This window comes from Pseudoliparis swirei, chromosome 4, assembly GCF_029220125.1.
Source record: "Pseudoliparis swirei isolate HS2019 ecotype Mariana Trench chromosome 4, NWPU_hadal_v1, whole genome shotgun sequence".
NCBI classification, from domain to species: Eukaryota; Metazoa; Chordata; class Actinopteri; order Perciformes; family Liparidae; genus Pseudoliparis; species Pseudoliparis swirei.
Genome location: NC_079391.1, coordinates 18,167,292 through 18,184,894, shown reverse-complemented (window position 1 = coordinate 18,184,894; position 17,603 = coordinate 18,167,292). Strand labels below are relative to the sequence as shown.

Genomic DNA, 17,603 nt, shown 5'->3' with positions numbered 1-17,603 from the left:
ATATTTACAAACTGCATATAAACAGATCAATCTTGTGAATGCACTCGGAAGAGGAAATACTAATGGTTCTCTTGATTTACAAGTTCATGAAGGAGGTCAATATTTTCTTTTCAACTTCACCTCTAAGTCATGATCAACATACAGTACAGGCTATACGATTATGAGCCGACAGGACACTGAAGATAGGAGCAAAAGGCATGTCTAGTGAATGTTTTTCATTAGACATGCCTTCAAATATGTGTCCTGTGTTCTTGCCTTTCAATTCCCGCGCCCTCCCATAGCTGGGTTTACACAGGGAGAGAGTGTGACCTCCAGCCCCCGCCATACCCTGCTTATATTTCATTGCATCCTGATTCTCTGACATGGAGTGTGTTGGATGGGGGGAAGGGTAGGAAGAGGAAGAGGGTGTGTGTATGAGAGTGTGTGTGTGTGTGTGTGTGTGTGTGTGTGTGTGTGTGTGTGTGTGTGTGTGTGTGTGTGTGTGTGTGTGTGTGTGGTGGGGGTGAAGAATGCTTGGTATGTGCGGACGACAACAACATGAAAGGCGACGAGTGTTCAGCCCGATTTATTGTGCGCCTACAAATCAAACCCAAAAGCACTTTGTATCCGATTATAAGCCGAGCCGCAGACTCCGGGCGTCTCGACGCGTCTTTGTCACCCAAAACCCGCCGCCGAGGCGACTTTGCGAGAGGCGGCCACGCAGTTTATTTGATGTCGAACACCCTGCAGAGGCGGAGATGGTTTGGTCTGTAGGAGGTGGGACTGCCGAGCGGTCTGCAGCAGGACGTCGTAGATCAATGAAGCGGACCGAAGGGTTGGTCCATCGCCTGGCGTGCGTCTAACCGTTTAGATGTGTCAGTATACCGATGCAGGACCGAGGCTCTTCTTTTTGTACTGTTAACCGGCCCGTTCACGATGCGGATGTTTTAAACCGACTGGCTATTTCATATAGGCTCCGCACACCGCCCGGATTCCGTCTCTAGTGGCTCCTCGTTGCGATTTTTCTTTTTTGGGAAATAAATATAAACACACACACATCTATAACCTCCAGGATGATCTTTGCAAACACGGGCAACCCGCTGAAGACAGCCACTCGTAAACAGGTAGGCCAAACACACACTCGTGTACGTTGGTTTATTTTATTATTATTTATTTTTTAATTTTCTGCCTAGTCCCCCCCCCTCCCTCCCCCTACTCCCGGCCCCCCACAATTGAGGCGGCGTTTGACTAAACAGGCGGTGTAATAGCAGCCACAAATGACATTGGGAAGCCCTTTCTGACGTTCATATGCGTTTATATCTTATAATACAAAAAATAATCAAATTATATATATTTTAAATATATCCACCTCTCCCAGCCGACTTGTCCTACGCGAAGCTGATCCTCCGGTAGGCTAAACATGGAGAGATAAACCAGCTGCTGGCCTGATCCAGAGCGCTACGACCGAGAATTTAATTATTATGTCCATATAACCTTGTTTGCCCAGCACTCGCCCCCTCTGGTCAATGCATGGCGGTTATTGTTGTCCATTTTATTGATTAATGCCTCCTGGGTGAATCCAGCGAGAGCGGGAGAGTAGTGTAAAATAATGTAATATATGTCAGTGTGCTGGAGTGAACTGTGCCGCTTGCATCTGTCACTGTGACCTCTCAGGTGAAGGAAACATGTAATTGAAGGCAGTGCCCCTTTGCGTTCCCATCACACCTTTCCATAAAGATGGAAGATGGGAATAGAAAGCAGGCGCAGAGGTGAGAGGCAGCTGCTATTCTAACCTCTGATGATAGAAACGTGAGCCTCGTTTCATATGAAATAGATTGAGCCTGCAGCCTATAGGATCCCGAATATCCACCTTTCAGATTAAACTGTAATATGTATCCATCAGAGGGCACCATATATATGACTTTGAGGAGGGGAATCTGAAACCAGACACATATGAGTCCCTGCAGGGAAGCGGTGAATGAGTATTCAGTGTAGGCGTAACACAGGTTTTGTCTGCGAAAAGGTGCGATGATGATGCCTCTGTGAAATGTACCACCGTAGCTGCCCTCTAATGGAGTAGGCGTATTGTCTCGGAGGCCCAAAGTGAACCCGAAGTGAACAAAGTTAGCGTGGTAATTGCACACCAACAGAAATATAAGGCCTCTACTTGAAGACACAGCAGGCCGAACAGAGGGTCCTGCCCCAGCAATCGATTGTTTACCCATTTAATGAGAATGGTGGAAGAATAGCTCAGTAGTTCTTCTTGGCATGGCTGTGGTTGTATCCATGGCTTTTGGCTCTTGGAGTGGATTGTCCTATGGTTATGGACAGATGGTGCAATTCTTCTATGCTTTGTCTTTGATCTGATCTGCAGAGGGTTTGGGGTTGCTGGAAGCTATTTTAATGAATGAGTTAGGGGAAGGAAATGCTTTGCAGGGCAGTGCCGCATGGTTTGGCTCACAAGAATGAAGAAAGCTGTAGGTTTCCGACAAACACTACAGCGGGATGTAAGACGTGAGCACAGATTTAATCACATTGGGATTCATAAAGGCCCGCATACATGATGGTGGACAGTCCCCTTTTTACAACAAGGAGCCTCTCGGACAAGAATAAAAAATAAATTCATTTATTTCATGTATAAGCAAAAAATACTCTGTCGCAATCAAATGTCCTGCATTTTATATGTTACTCACTCAGTATTATCCACATGAGGAATCAAAAGTAAAAGTAGAAATGCAGTGTGTTGTGTTTTGGAAAATATATTTTATTTGTCATGTATGTCATTTTGTTATGTGAAGCTAATTTAAGATACTTCATATACTACTGGGTACAGTATTATTAAAGTATTGCATCATAATTCATAAGCCCAATGTGTGTTGTTATATGTGTGCCATATAAAGTTAATAAAAAACTACAATATTTCCCACTGAAAATAGCAGAAAACTATTCAAGCTGAGAACCTTTTAGGATTGCACTGAAGTCTTGTACTTCAGTGAAGGTACTTCCACCACTGGACCCCTCTGGCGTGTTACAATGTCCAATCTGGATACTTTGTGTGTTTCTGCATTTTGTATTCACACAGATAATAAAAAAGCTCTTGTGATCAATGTTGATCTGGGTTTAAATTGGATTATCTAGCTCCCATACGCTTCCTAACAGTGGGTATCCTGTGTGCAGTCCTACCCCATGACGCCGTCCAGTCCCAGCAGCAGCAGCAACAGCAGCAGCAGCACAGGCCTGGAGCAGCTCAGCAAAACCAACCTGTACATCCGCGGCCTGCCTCCCGCGACGACAGACCTGGACCTAGTCAAACTCTGTCACCAGTGAGTAAACACACACACACACACACACAAACAGACACACACACAGGTTGAGCATCCAAACTATGCTAATGTTTGTGCACACCAGTGTTTTGTCATTGATATGTTTGTTTGCCGAAAAAGAGGGCTGGCGGCAGGCTTGAGATATCACATACGACGTCGTTCCAGTCTGATGTAACGAAGCTCCTCCCTGACCGTAGGCACAAATTGTACAACAATGCAGTCTGTCAAACTTGCTGTTATATTTTAGTTGCACAAATAATGTAATGAAACTATTAATACAGTTTTTTGGGAAATAACTTCTATAGTTTAAGGAGTATCTTAACATCTTATCTTATTTGCTTCCTTGCCAAGAGTTAGATGAGAAATTTGATACCACTCTACGATTAACGGGAAGCTAACAGCCAAGGGCGCGGTTAGCGTAGCTTAGCACAACAACAGGAACAGGGGGAGAAACAGCTAACGCCTTGAAAAAAAAAATTATACATTTTACACTTCAGTTTTTTAAAATATTAAGTGGTCTTAAAGGACTGATAATGTCAGGCATACTTAATTACCTTTGGACAGTGCCATGCCAGCTGTTTCCTCTCGTTTTAGGTCTTTGGGCTATGCTAAGCTAATCAAATAGAAATTTGACAAACAAAAATGCTGACTGTGTGCAGTTTTATTGGCAAATTATAAATCTTGGCATTCGAAATCACACACTGGTTTAACCATAGTGTAAGCTGAAATAAAATGCTCCAACCATAGCTCCATAAACAGAAACACACACGCACACATGGAAAAGTCTTGGCTCAACTGTGGTATGTAAAGTGGACTGCAAAAATTACAGGTTTTTTTCCTAAAATAAGAAGAGCGAGTCATGTAAAGCGGTGAGGTGAACATGTTCAATACTTGATACTATAGGCGTCAGTCTGAGTGGTTAGTGTGGTGGACGCCATAATTAGTGGAGTTTTTGTCTCCTCTCTTTTCCTTCGAATCACAAACATACAGAGAGAGGCATTCAGCCATGAAACCAGCAGCAGCAGCTGTTTGTGTCCTGTTGGCTTGTGTTTTGTTCATGATGTTCCCAATGGTGTTTGCCAGCACAAAGCAGAAATGAAAACACTTTTCATAGCAACAAGGTCTGAATGGTGACGTAAGCCCGGCATTCGGTCTGTACGGCGCGTGCCCTCACATAGCTGCTCACAGCTCGGCCACAGTTGGGGCATTAACCAACCGCTATTTTGATAGTTACCGTAAATAATTGAGGTATTATAGAAACGGATGAAACACTTTTTTGGGGATTATGAATTAGACAATAACTCAATGGAATTTGCTGACAATAAAGACAATAAAAATTGATACTTTCTAAAAAAATTACGTCAGGACTTAGAGAATTTGTTGCGGTTTAGAATGTTTTAAATAGTTTAAACTAAACGCTCTATCTACAGTAACATTCTCCAGCCCTGAAAGTCACCATTTCACTCCAGAGTCACTACCATATGACGTCAACAACTAATTTATAATTAACTTTGTTTGTTGAATTGAATTGAATTATTCAAACAGAGTTATTTGTGAGTCATCTGAATGTTGATATGTGCACAGGTATGGCAAGATTCAGTCAGCAAAGGCAATCCTGGACAAGACAACCAACAAATGTAAAGGTCAGTAATGTTATTAGCTTAGCTAGTATATTATATAAAGTATGTTGAGCAATATCACTTCCAACACTTGTTAGATATTGAAACACATCCTGTTATTTTAGATTTTTTTAACACATTTCCACACCCTCCAGGCAGCATTCATTTCCATAATGTATGGAAATCAATTTGCAGCGACTTGATAATTCACTTGGGTTGGGTAATCCCTCAGTGCGAAAAGGCAACGCATCCGTTATTATTTTGCTCAAACTTGTTATGTTGATGCACGACACTGCAGCTTGATTTACAAAGTCTGCACTGCACTAGAATGGAAACAGATTACGATGGATAACTTAATTTAAGCAGATGTTAGAGTCTCTACACAAAGATTTTCACACATTCTGGAAAAGAATGGAGACCAGTGAGTAACTGGGCGATGGTAAAACACGCTAAAAAAATCCGAAACGCCATGATATGCTCTGGATAACGGTGAAAAGAGGACACAAAGTGTGTGTATTTGGTCATGAATCCGGTTAAACATAGACACTGGTTTAATTCTTAAAAAGCTGTTTCCCCTTAAAAAACACAGTTATTCATTTATGCAGTACATTTATTCAGTTTTGTAAGGACACAAGCTATAACATGTTAATAAGTGAGGCACTGGTATCCCCTTGGACAGAGCGAACCGTTTCCAATCTTCATGCTAAGCTAACCAGCTGCTGCCTTCAGCTTCATAGATCCCACACTAACATGAGGCTGGTATTAAATTGAGAAATCTAAATTGTGCTTCACGTTTGATAACATGAAAGATACCTTGATATGTTCACAGTAATAAACAATACAAATGGATACATATGTCGCATCCCTTCTCTAATAGTGATAGTACAAAATGTCCAATAGATGGTTGTTCGTATAATTTAGTGACTGAATATCGTTCTACCGACCACAGGTTACGGCTTTGTGGACTTTGACAGCCCGGCGGCTGCTTTAAAGGCAGTACATGCTCTGAAAACCAGCGGCATTCAGGCCCAGATGGCCAAGGTGAGTTTGTTGCAGGCATGTGTGTTTGTGTGCATGCGTGTGCATATTTGTCTTGCTCCTGAACATCTCTGTGGGGTTGTGCTTCTCTAATGCTTCTCTGTGTCCGGTGTGTGCTGGAGAATGACATTAGACTGGTCACATGACCTCAGCTGACAAGCTGTTCTTCCCGTGACCCCATTTACTTTCACTGTAGAAACCAGATGTCATGTCCCGGCCTGCCAAATAACCGTCAGTCAGTCAGTGTGACACGTTACACACCAGACCACCAGCCCACACACTAAACCACCATCCTGGTGAGGTTATGCTGTGTAGATGGAACAGATTTGACTTATTATTTTTTTTACCAGTATTATTACTTTGTCACTGAGCTTAAACAATTATCATTCATGCATACTGATGAGGCTGCTTGCGCTTGTTTGTTTTTTTAATGTTTTTCTTTTTGTTTTTTCACTGTCGTTTTTTGAACTTTTTTTGAGCGGATTCCCAGAGTCTTTTTCTTGAAGTTAACTGGAAATTTGGTGAACTTTTGAACAACTCAGCGGAGGTTTTTTTAACTTCTGTGGAGTTACTGGACATTTCTTAAAGTGGTCGGACACCGAAACCACCGGGAAACGCGGGGAGAAAGGGGGACGGCGCGGGCAGGCTCCGTACGATTCTGGGGGCGGTGCGGCGCTATTTAACTCCGCTCGCTAACACTGGCTAACAAACTGGGACTACTCCAGCTGCTGAGAGGGAGAGGGAGACTTCTCTCATCTCTCCAGTGTTAGTCTCTCACGGATTCGTTCTGCGCTTCAATTGGGACGCTCCAGCTCAGCTCGCTGCTCTGGCCCAGCAGCAGCGCCTCGGAGTAGCCGGCTGTTCGCTTGGAGCTCGGCTGTAAATCCGAAACGGCTGGCAACAGCTCTCAGCAACCTTGGTCCTGGGTGATTCATTTTACTGTCCACTTTAATTATCATCCACTGGACATTTTACTCCCATCCTCAGTTCGCTACATTCATCCTGGCCGAGCGCTGGAGTTTACGAACGGCGGTGGACGTGAACACAACTCGTGAAAGTTGGGGAAACAGGAGCGGACACTCCGGTGGTACCTGTGCTTGGATTTTTAACAAAAGAAGTTGCTTACTGCAACATAACCCGGAAGAATTATATGTAAATAATTAAGATGCCTATATAGAGAAATACCACCTCAGACAACAATCAATCAGGGCCTATCACGCCTCCTCGAGCTGCACTGGGCTGCACTGCACCACTCACTGTCTGACTCCCTCTGCCAGCTCATACAGGACATCTGGGCTGCCTGCAAACCTGTGTCTCTGGAAGTGGTGAGGGACAGTGAGGGAGGTGGAACGGGGGAGGATGGGAGGGCCTGGAGGACTGTGGACTGGATGGCAGCCTGGATGAGTGGACTAGCCTGACTGAGTTGGACAGCTACATTGAGATAGCAGACCACTGCTTGTGACCAGCTCTATTCTTGGTTATAACAACCCTGGTTCAACCAGCTCAAAGAGAGTTATACAGGAGCAGGAAGGACCAGGCATTCAGGATCAGGGACAAGAGACAGCAGGCAGGATACAGACACAGCACAGTCCAGAGAGAGGTTTAGACTGTAGAGATCGAGAACCTGCACAGCAGCTCACTGCACACTGACTCAAGCTTCTGGAGAGGGCTCAGGCAGATCACCAACTTCCAGCCAAATCACCCACCCCATCCATGAACAATGTGCTTCTGGCAGATGATGCTCATGCTACTGCTAAAGACAAAGATGCATGACTGACACTTGAACAACCCAGAGACCCCCCAACCCCCCACCCAGCCACCCACAGCCCCCCCCAGCCCATCCACCCCCTCAGCCCACACCAGACCACCCATCAGACCCTCTCCATCATCTCATCCTAGAGATCCTCAGCTGGGTTGTTAAACTCAAAACCCCCCGGGCGCTAGGCCCGGACCACCCCCTCCACCCGGGAAGCCCCCTCCACTGTGCCGACCAGCTGTCTCCGGTGTTCCACCTCACCTCCAGCAACACCTCCTCCTGCATCCCTGCGCCCCACTCCCCCATCATCCCACCATCAAAACATCACCCAAAAAGCCTGCTACAGGCTACCTCTCTGACCCCTGCAGTCTCCCCTGACCTCTGTGTGGTCAAAGTCCAGTCACACCTGTCCCTGTCACACTCACCTCAAGACACGACCCCTGCACCCCCCCCCCACAGCAACAGCCAGCCAACAGGTCTGCAGTCAACATTCACCACACACACTCCCTTCAGCATCCTCTCGAGGACTCACGCCAGGGCTGTTTGATCCTGTCTGCTCTGCCTTCAATCCCATCCCCCCGTCCCTGCTGCTTCCCCTGCTCCCAGCTGCTCATCCAGCTCTCTGCCTGCAGTGTTCACCTGACCCTGAATCACAGACAACACACTTGAGGAGGCTGACAGGGAAGCACGTCTCAGGCACCCCGACCACTCCCCCAGGGCCCCCCTCTCCTCTCCTCTGTCTGTTGTCCCTTCTCTCCTGCACCCTCTCCTCTCCCCACACCTCAGTCCACCTCCAGTCAAAGCCATGGATGACACCATCACGGGGATGACCTCAGGGGCGAGACCGCCTACAGGGGGAGGAGACTGACCTGGTGGGAGACGACTGACCAACAACCTGGTGCAGCAGAGGCTCCTGAAGGTGGTGGATTGTGTGTGGATTTCAGGATTGTGAATGCAGCCCACCCCTCTCATCCGCCCTCCTCCCCGTCTGCGCTGTGCTCCTCTCTCCCCCTTCCCTCCCCCTCATCTCATCACCCGCTCCATCAAGGCCCCATCTCCCATCTCCTCCATCTCCAAGAAGGCCCAGCAGAGGCAGAGAGGGTTCTTTCAGGAAGGGAAACCTAAGGGAAATGTATGATTCTAAGTAGTAAATGCGCATCCATCATTCCATCCGCCTGGCACTCCATCTGCGTCACCAGGCACCCTGCCAACACAGCAGACGCAGGCAGCAGAGCATCATCCGCGAGAGGCTGCACCGGCTATCGGCTGCTCCCTTCTTCCAGGTGTCCTGTTCACTCAGGTCACCAAAGATTGTCCAGACGCCTCGCCGACCCCTCCACCCCTCCCCTCCTGAGTGGTCCTCTCTGGGAGGAGGCCCTCGGGCGACCTCCCAATCCACACCCAGACCTCTTTTTCCCGCTTTTTTCGGCCGGCATCGGACCCATGGACTGACTGACTGACCACTGACACCACCCCACCTACCACCTCTTCCCCTCCTCTCTCCTCTCCTTCCTTCCTTCCTCTCTCCCCTCCCTCCTCCTCCTCTCCCCTCTCCTCCCCTCCCTGTTGATTGTTGTTTGTCATGTGTGTTGTTTGCACTTCCAAAAAAAAAAAATTTGTTTGTTTGAAAAACATCATTTCTTTGGCAATAAACCTGTTTCTGATTCTGATTCTGATTCTGATGTTGGCATTTCTGCAGCGAAGCACTGTAGCAACAGCACTGCTGCTTTGAGCCATTCTTGATCCTCTGTGACTAATTTAAAGTAACCAGTTCTTCATTTAATAACATTTTAGATGACAAACTGCATCACATGTGTGATTTTTGAGCAGCGGAAATGGTCCGGATCATTTTATTTCTTTCAGTCCCTTCCCTTTTCCCAGCTGTGTTGTTGTGCTTGCATTCATTGGTGAGGGCTTGCTCTCAGGAGACTTGCATGAAGCTGCTCTGCTTGGAACAAACACGGCAGAACATTTTGTGTGTTGCGGTAGCTAGGCTACGCCGCCCTCCTGCTGTTTCTAGGGAAGACCGTCGCGGCGCTGAGCTGCTGCGCGGTTCAGATGAAGTGTGTTTCTGTGGGTGTGGGGAGGAGAGCGAATTTGTGTTTGTTAAACCAAATGTCTTCCTCTATCCCTCTCAAAAGCCCCTGATCCACACAAACATGTTTCATTCATTCGTGGTTCTCTTCAAAAAAATATTCAAGAGCAATTATTATTTTCTCTCCGGTCACAGCAAAACCAACGATAATAAAAAATATTTAAAAAACACCACATCCAACAACGCGCTTCTTCTTTCCCTCTACAACAGCAACAGGAGCAGGACCCCACCAATCTGTACATCTCCAACTTGCCCCTCTCTGTGGACGAGAAAGAGTTGGAGAACATGCTGCAGCCCTTCGGCCAGGTCGTCTCCACGCGGATCCTCCGGGACTACAGCGGCAACAGCCGGGGCGTTGGCTTCGCCAGGTCGGTCGCAGTAGTCCTGCTTTCTCTCTTTGAAGGAGCTGCAGATTAAACGTTCAGCTTTGATCGGAAAGCTGCGATGATAAATAACGTCCCCGTACCAAACTACCACCTAAAATATTTTTGCTGCTCTGTGTGGCTTCTGTTCAAGGGCAATGGACGCTCAACTAAAACTTAGTCAATTTAAGATGCTGTGAACATTTGCAACACATTTATTACTATTACAGTACATTTGTGACATAATATAACACAATAAATCACTGGCGGACTAGTTACATTTGAATTTAAGGAGCAACCAAAACTACATTAGCCAGTCAGTCATGTCCAGTTGTTTGTGAACGACCTGCTACAGTATTCACTCTGCTGGAAGTTAGGTTGTAAAAGAAAACGGGGGAAGTGTTTGTGTTGACGATCCTCAAAATAACTTTCATTTGACAAACCTGCTATTGTTTGGAAGCCGAATGAAGACAAGCTCCTATTCACACACACACACACACACACAGCCATGTGTCTTTGTTTAGGTACATTTATAACTGAATGAACCAGCATTAACATGAGGAAGGGAGAATTATGCTCAACCGTGTGAAGGTGCTTGACGCCTTAAATTCCCACTTCCATTTTCTTCACTGAAGATCGTTTGTTTGATTTGGTTCTCTCCCCTCGTCAGGATGGACACAACCGAGCAGTGTAACGCCGTCATCTCCCACTTCAATGGGAAGTTCATCAAGATCTCTTCTGGAGCTCTGGGTAGGAACAAATTCCACCTTTCTGTTCGTGCTCCCTCCGATGAAAACTGTAGAGGTGCTGATGATTGATGGCTGAGTGCTGATATGCTGTTGCTTTGCGCTTCGCCCCCAGCTCCCTCTCAGCCGTTGCTGTGTAAGTTTGCAGACAGTCAGAGGAAGAAACATGCCCACAGCGGATTTATTCCCAATGGACAGACAGGGGATCTCAGACTAGTATGTATCTGCTGTCATCCGACATGTTTGTCAACCTCTTTATGTGTGACGCGTGATAAGAATGAATGACATTTTAGAATTGTGTCATGCATCAAACTATTCCCCTTTCTTAAAAAAAAATTTAAAAACGTCCTTTCCCAATAATATATTTGGACATTCATTGATTCACAAATCCCTGGCAAAACATTTGCCCTACAATTTGAACGAATCAGAATGTTCAAACGTTGACATTTTGTAATGACCGGTACATGTATAGTCGAGCCATTTCATGTCAAATGAACACTCCGGAATGAGTCATATATACCCAGTATAACTGGAAAAAGGTGTTCAAATGCATTGATTATTCTTCCACATGGGGATGTTGTTGCGATACAAGATGCACATATGTAACTCCACATCATTTCCTTACCTTAGGGTGCAATGACTCTTACCTATGACCCCTCCTCAGCAGCGATACAGAATGGGTGAGTTGCACGACACGTCATGACACCAATTTACTCATAACCATAATCATAACTCCGGAGCTTTATTTTGAAATACTGTATGTTTCCCAGGTACTACCCTTCCCCGTATCCAGTGGGCAACAGGATAATGACTGTGCAGCCTGCGATGTCTCCCTACATGTCTCCAGTGTCTGCTTACCAGGTACTGCAGAATGGCCAATAACTGGATTTAAATTCTCTCTCTCTCTCTCTCTCTCTCTCTCTCTCTCTCTCTCTCTGTCTCTCTCTCTCTCACTCACTGTGTCTCTCCTCCCTTCTCTGTTGCATTTTAGGTAATGTTGTGTGTAGAGTGGGTAAGGGTGTATTTTTTCCTGTGTGTGGGTTGTACGCGTGCTATAAATTTAAGAATAGGTGTTGAAAGCTGCCCTCATTTCATTTTTTTATTTGATTTTTTGTTTGAAGAGCTTGGTCAACCAGAATTCAAGATGACAGTAAGCTTAGTCAAAAAAAATCTCCTCTTTTCCAGCAGATATATCTTCTCTGAGTTAAGCTTTCTCTGAAATAAGTGTTTTGCAAATTCTTTTGTCATATTTCACCCATGAGTTTTGATTCAATACTTTCTCTGCATCAGAAACACTTCGGCATGCAGACAAGAGCCGTCTTTTGAATGGTTATTTATTCATTTGCACATGAGGGTTGATGCTGAACTTGAGATATTCTTTGGGGGTCGAAGAAAATGTTTATTTAAGTGTTAATCAAACATATTGTCAGATCCATGGAGTTTGGATGCCACCTTAAAGGCTGAGGTCATGGAGATCATTTTAAAAGCTCCTTAGCCAACAGAGGGGAACAGAGGGCCCCAAAAAGCTGAACGCTTTGAATTTATCTGGGACTGTCATGGATGATCAAGGTCCCTGAGCATAACTAGTGGCTTCAAAAAGCAAGAAAGAATACAGCATACACTATTGCAGTCCAAATGTATCATTTAGACCGATAATGTCCTTGTAGGTCTATAAAAAAAAAAGAAGACACTTATTGTAATTTTAAAGTTTGTAACATTTACGTTTTATTCAAGACGCATCGGTAACTCTCTCTTTCCATCTGTCTCTTGTTCTGCCTCTCCCTTCCTGTCTGACCCTCCATTAGGTACAGAGTCATTCTTGGGTGGCACATCAACCATATATCATGCAGCACCCGGTAAGGGAACAACGGCATTTGCTTTTTCTTTTTTTTTTCTTTTTTTCATACACTCGTAGACTACCTCCTATTCTGTGGACAGGAAATGGGTGTGTGTGGCGCCACTAGAGCTCTGAGCTCTCAGTGTGTGAACTTTAATAAGCCCGTTCTGCTGACACAATCAAACCAACGTTAAAAGCTTCCCCAAATGTAGGTGGTGGACAGACCTGAGACCAGTTCTGGGAAATAGCCTCTGTGTATTTACATGTTGTAAGTTCATGTGTGTGTGCGTATGTTGGGAGTGTGTATAAAAGAGAAATGGAACAACTAAAAAGACATTCAGCCACCGCCCCCGCCGCCCCTCCTCCTCACTCTCTGGATCCAGCAGGAAATGCCTGGAGCGGAGACAGTCTTGTGACTCTTTGACTCTTCCAACAGATGGTTTCCAGTGGAACAAGTGTCTCTGCTGATCTGCCCCTCCCCCACTTTTTACTAGGAAATGGTCTGTTTTTCAAAGGCGTCACGTTTAAAGGAATAGACCACATTTGAAAAAAGAACAGCGCTGGCGACGTCATACTTTTCGACATACTTTTCCTCCCGTAGCGTAACCCAGGAGCATTTTAACCCAGGCCGTATTGCGTTATTTTATCAGGCGATTTTAGTGCCTCGAATGATGTGGTTATTTGGTCATAACCAGCGTTTTGTATTGCAGGGTGCTGTGATGTCTCCCTCTGTGGATCCCTCCATGTCACTGCACCCTTCAGCCATGATTACTCAGCAGATGGGTCAGCTGTCACTGGGAAACACTGGAGCGGTGAGTGGATTTCTGGGATATCCTACATCACACTCGACATTGATTTAATTTAACCAGTGTAGTATTATTAGATGGAAAATGCTGTCAAATATGAAGACGGACTGTTTCATTAAATGCAAGTTGTATAATGACAGCGATTTACCAGCAGCCCACGACGAAGATCTTTAATTGCGACATTTTGCAAGGACACTTTATTGTCCATGAGTGATTCAATAATAATTTTTCAAAACAGACTACAGTTTAATGTTCATGTTTTCGCTCTCATGTCTAACAAAATGTAATCCCATTATTATCATTTTTATTTAATTTATTTAATCTTTCTTATCTTGCAGTATATTTCAGCCAACCCTGGTGTCCAGGGAGCTTACATGCCTCAGTATCCTCCCATGCAGGCAGCAGCTGTAAGTTTATTGTGTCTTCATCTCAATCCTTTTCATTCAAGACATTCAGCTACATAGCAGGCGTTCATTTAACTGTGATTATATCCAAAAACAATTATTGATTTAGTATAGTAGAGCAGCCCATGCCGGTCCAGTCAGTTTCTACTCATAAGGCCTTGAGCTGTTTTTGAAGTGATCATCCTCTAAAACCATCAATTATCTTAGTGCAAACACAGTGAAGATAGTTATTATCACGCTCTAAATGAGAGACGCTGTTTTGCTTTTTAGGAAAACGGCACACAGCAACAAGTGGATTCTTCCAATAACTCGTCTCCTTACAGTCAACTCAGCAAGTAATCACAGGTATGCTGTAGTTTTTTAATGCAAGTCGTCTGATGTGAAGGCAGCACGTTGTAACTTTAGCAACTTTTCTGCCACATAACAAAAATTAAAAACACCACTTTCTAATAAGACGCCTTATGAATGGTTAAAGAATTAGTGACTAAGGCATGATAGATCTCTTATAAACCATTAATACGAATCATTTCCTGGTTACCACTATGCAAACGGTACAGTTTTTTAAATCTGTATACCGTGTGCCTGTGTCGGTCAAATATAAGACTTTCCAACGCTGCTGTTCATCATAGTTTATAGTTATCATACCACTGCTTATGCTTTCTGTGTCTGTTTATTTTCAGGCTGTAGATTCCCGCTCTGTGAGCCAGAGGGCAGGTGGGAGGTTGCTGATGACATCACAGTGGTAACAGCCACTGCCTTCTCTGATTGGACCAGATACATGAACTTTTTTGCACAGCTCCGACGTTTGTGGTGAAAAAATGAAAACAGTGTAAATGGACTCAAGCAGTTGGCTAATCACAGGGAGAGAAGAAAAAAAAAGATTTATTTTGATAAGAAACAACAAGCTCTTCTTTTTCTCTTTTTTCAATGATTCTCAAACAAATGCCAGAGGACCCCCCCCCCCTTCACCGTCCCCACTCCTCCCCCAGTATGATTTGATACTATAATTCACGAGATTGAGATAGTTTACCCCCTCCAAGGTGTCTATGATTTTATAGTTCCTTTGTTTGTGATATATGAAGAAAAAAAAACTTGCACTGAAGTTTAAAGTTTCAGAATATCTTCATTTTGGTTTTCAACATTGCCACAGAAACCGCTTACAAAATCAATTCATGTTCAACTGCACTAGACAGCTGATACAGAGGACCATTTCATTAGGGAATTAATTAATCTAATATTGGAAAAGGTGCCTTCCTTACGTCACATCCAACATTCTCCAACATTGTTTTCATTGAACTTGATCAGGTGTCATATTTGTATCTGATTGATCAGACGTGTGTGTGAAATGCTTCGCTATCTAGTCTTCTGGTAGCAATAAAGACAATGAGAGTCCCACGGCAATACTGACAGAAAAAAAGAACGGTGACCGTCTCAGAGCAAGGTAACCCCTTATTTTCCCTCTTTCCTTTTTTAGAAAAAAGTTGTGACATGAAACAAAGAGCCGTACTTTTATGAAATTACAAGTTTTACACCCAATGGACATCTTTTAAGGAGGGTTATTTTTTTCTCTTGTGGTCAGTTTGACCGGTGATCTACCTCATGGTTCTGCTGGAGTCTGCTGGTGTTGTGGGGTTTGCAGGTAAAGCCCCCCCCCTCGTTCACCAGAGTGGACGAAGCAGAGCAAAAGCCACGCTCAGGAGCTGGCGATATAGGACTTCTGCCCGTTTGTCTCCCACATGCAGCGTTTCTATTCCTGATCTGCAAAGAAACATTGTGCTTAGCTTCATCTTTATTTGTCATTGCTTCTGTTCTGGTGGGTTTTTTCTCAACACGATGAGCGTTGTTCGGTTGTGAGTAAGACAACGACGAGCTTCTCCTTGAAATAGCTGGTTTTAAGATGTGTTTGGGGTAAATTAATGCAGGCCACGTGCATTTAGTTTGCACATTCTTCTGCCTTTGCCATTCTTGACTGATCTTAGCTGACTCACCACGTTCCCGTACCTTTTTATTATTTTCCTCATTTAAAAAAAACAACTAAAAGCCACTATCTTTGGTTAAACTTCTACTGTAAAGCTCTCCAAAAACAACGCTTGGATTTAGCCACGTTTTGGTCATTTGGTTATAATAGCAGCTTAATAGTTAAAATGCCATACAATGTGCATCTAAAATCAAACAATTATGTATGAAGTGCTTAAAAAACAGCAGTATTTCATAATAGGATGGAAGTTGTAATCCCGTGACTGTGTTTCAAAGGCTCGCTTGTCCCGAAAAAGATTTGTAAATTATATGAATTCAGGGCCAAACGTGAAAAATAAGTGAGTTTTATCGTTTGCTTTGCTTTTTCTTCTTTAAATTGTTGATTTCTGATGTAAGAAACTCTATACACTACTATGAGACATGAAGAAAATGTCAGAGCTGCATGGTCGCGGAGCTTTCCCCCGATCATCAATAGTCTTGTAGCAGTAAATGCTCACCGTCGGAAAGTACAAGCGGTAACCTGCTTTTGCCGAGTGTGCTTTCCCTTTCTGAACATTTGTTGCTGGAATAAATGTAAAAGGACAAAAAATAAATCTTGTACATGTTATCCTCATTGCTTCTCCCTTCGCCTTCAGCTGATTTTCAAACAACCTTCTCCTTGCTCTCTCCTTTGAAAACATTGGAATAAGAACAATGCTGAATAAAAAGGCTCTTCTCTTTCTCAGACACGACTCCTGTCTCTTTAATTGACTGGTCTTTTCTTTTGCTGTTGCACATTTGTAATGTATGTTTGGTTATATAAAGGATCATTCTGGTGTCCTATTTTTTTTAAATTGCAATAAAGCATTGATCATTGTATCATTTAATATGTTCCTCTATGTCTGTGGCACCACAGTGGAATTAAATATATCAGGCGTGTGGTCATTTGAAGGATTCATTAAGTGGTAGTTTTAATGTGATTGTTCAACTCAGAATATCAGCAGCCTTCTCCTTTTATGATCAAGCTAATTGCTAATCATGGTGTTCGCCAGCAATTTAGTATTGTAATTTAGTATAGGTCAAAATCTGCCGCAGGCGAGCGATATCCTGACTTAAAATTCACTTGTCTGGGTAAAGCTACAGAAGTGTTGGATCCCACAATTAATCTCACAAAGCATTTCTTTCAGATCCTTTCTTCCTGGTAAAATCTTGCATCTATAAATCTATGCATCTCCAGTTTATAATCCAGGCTTTCCATTCAAATTCCTCCAAGCCAAAGCCCAAAAAAACCCTGATGAGATATGGGGATTGTTTATATATATATATATATATATATATACATATTAGTTATTTATATATATTCTACAGTGCTGGAGAGATGAACTAACCATATCTAACTCCTTCCCAGCAACCTCAAATGGTCTGAGAATACAATACATATCAAGAAGACACCTTTAGTGTCCAGAGACCAAAGGGCTGAGCTGAGTATCTGGCAGCAGAGGGCGCTGTGAGCCAAAGATAGCCAGCATTCTTTCAAATAAGAACATATTTTTCAAGCTTGAATAACTTGTTGCGTGTCTGCTCTTCTGCATGCAATTCATGACGGATCAGATGAGCAACAAGTGCAACATGCGTGTGCTGAAATACCTCTCGTGCACTATTTCAGACACACAGCCTTTGTA

The 17,603-nt window shown here is 44.0% G+C and overlaps 1 protein-coding gene across 4 annotated transcripts; it reads left to right on the top strand.

Moving 5' to 3' along the window:
* The first annotated feature begins 661 nt into the window (after positions 1-661).
* rbms1a (RNA binding motif, single stranded interacting protein 1a) lies at positions 662-16,668 on the top strand. 4 transcript variants are annotated; one of them, XM_056413145.1, is made up of 14 exons: positions 664-1,103; positions 3,139-3,302; positions 4,887-4,945; positions 5,871-5,962; positions 10,021-10,178; positions 10,843-10,922; positions 11,034-11,134; positions 11,549-11,598; positions 11,689-11,779; positions 12,724-12,774; positions 13,466-13,567; positions 13,900-13,968; positions 14,236-14,310; positions 14,646-16,668. In XM_056413145.1, the coding sequence occupies exons 1-13, from the start codon at positions 1,053-1,055 to the stop codon at positions 14,302-14,304; spliced, it is 1,137 nt and encodes a 378-aa protein (XP_056269120.1). In that variant the 5' UTR covers positions 664-1,052; the 3' UTR covers positions 14,305-14,310; positions 14,646-16,668. The 4 variants fall into 4 exon arrangements, with proteins under 4 accessions (XP_056269121.1, XP_056269120.1, XP_056269123.1 ...); XM_056413148.1 differs by having other exon boundaries at positions 667-1,103; positions 3,118-3,302; XM_056413147.1 differs by having other exon boundaries at positions 668-1,103; positions 3,157-3,302.
* The last annotated feature ends 935 nt before the right edge of the window (positions 16,669-17,603 follow it).

Coding starts and splice junctions, on each gene's coding strand:
- rbms1a (XM_056413145.1), top strand. CDS start 1,053: ATGATCTTTGCAAACACGGGCAACCCGCTGAAGACAGCCACTCGTAAA. Junction 10,179..10,842: donor CGGGGCGTTGGCTTCGCCAG/GTCGGTCGCAGT, acceptor TCCCCTCGTCAG/GATGGACACAACCGAGCAGT. Junction 11,599..11,688: donor TCAGCAGCGATACAGAATGG/GTGAGTTGCACG, acceptor TATGTTTCCCAG/GTACTACCCTTCCCCGTATC.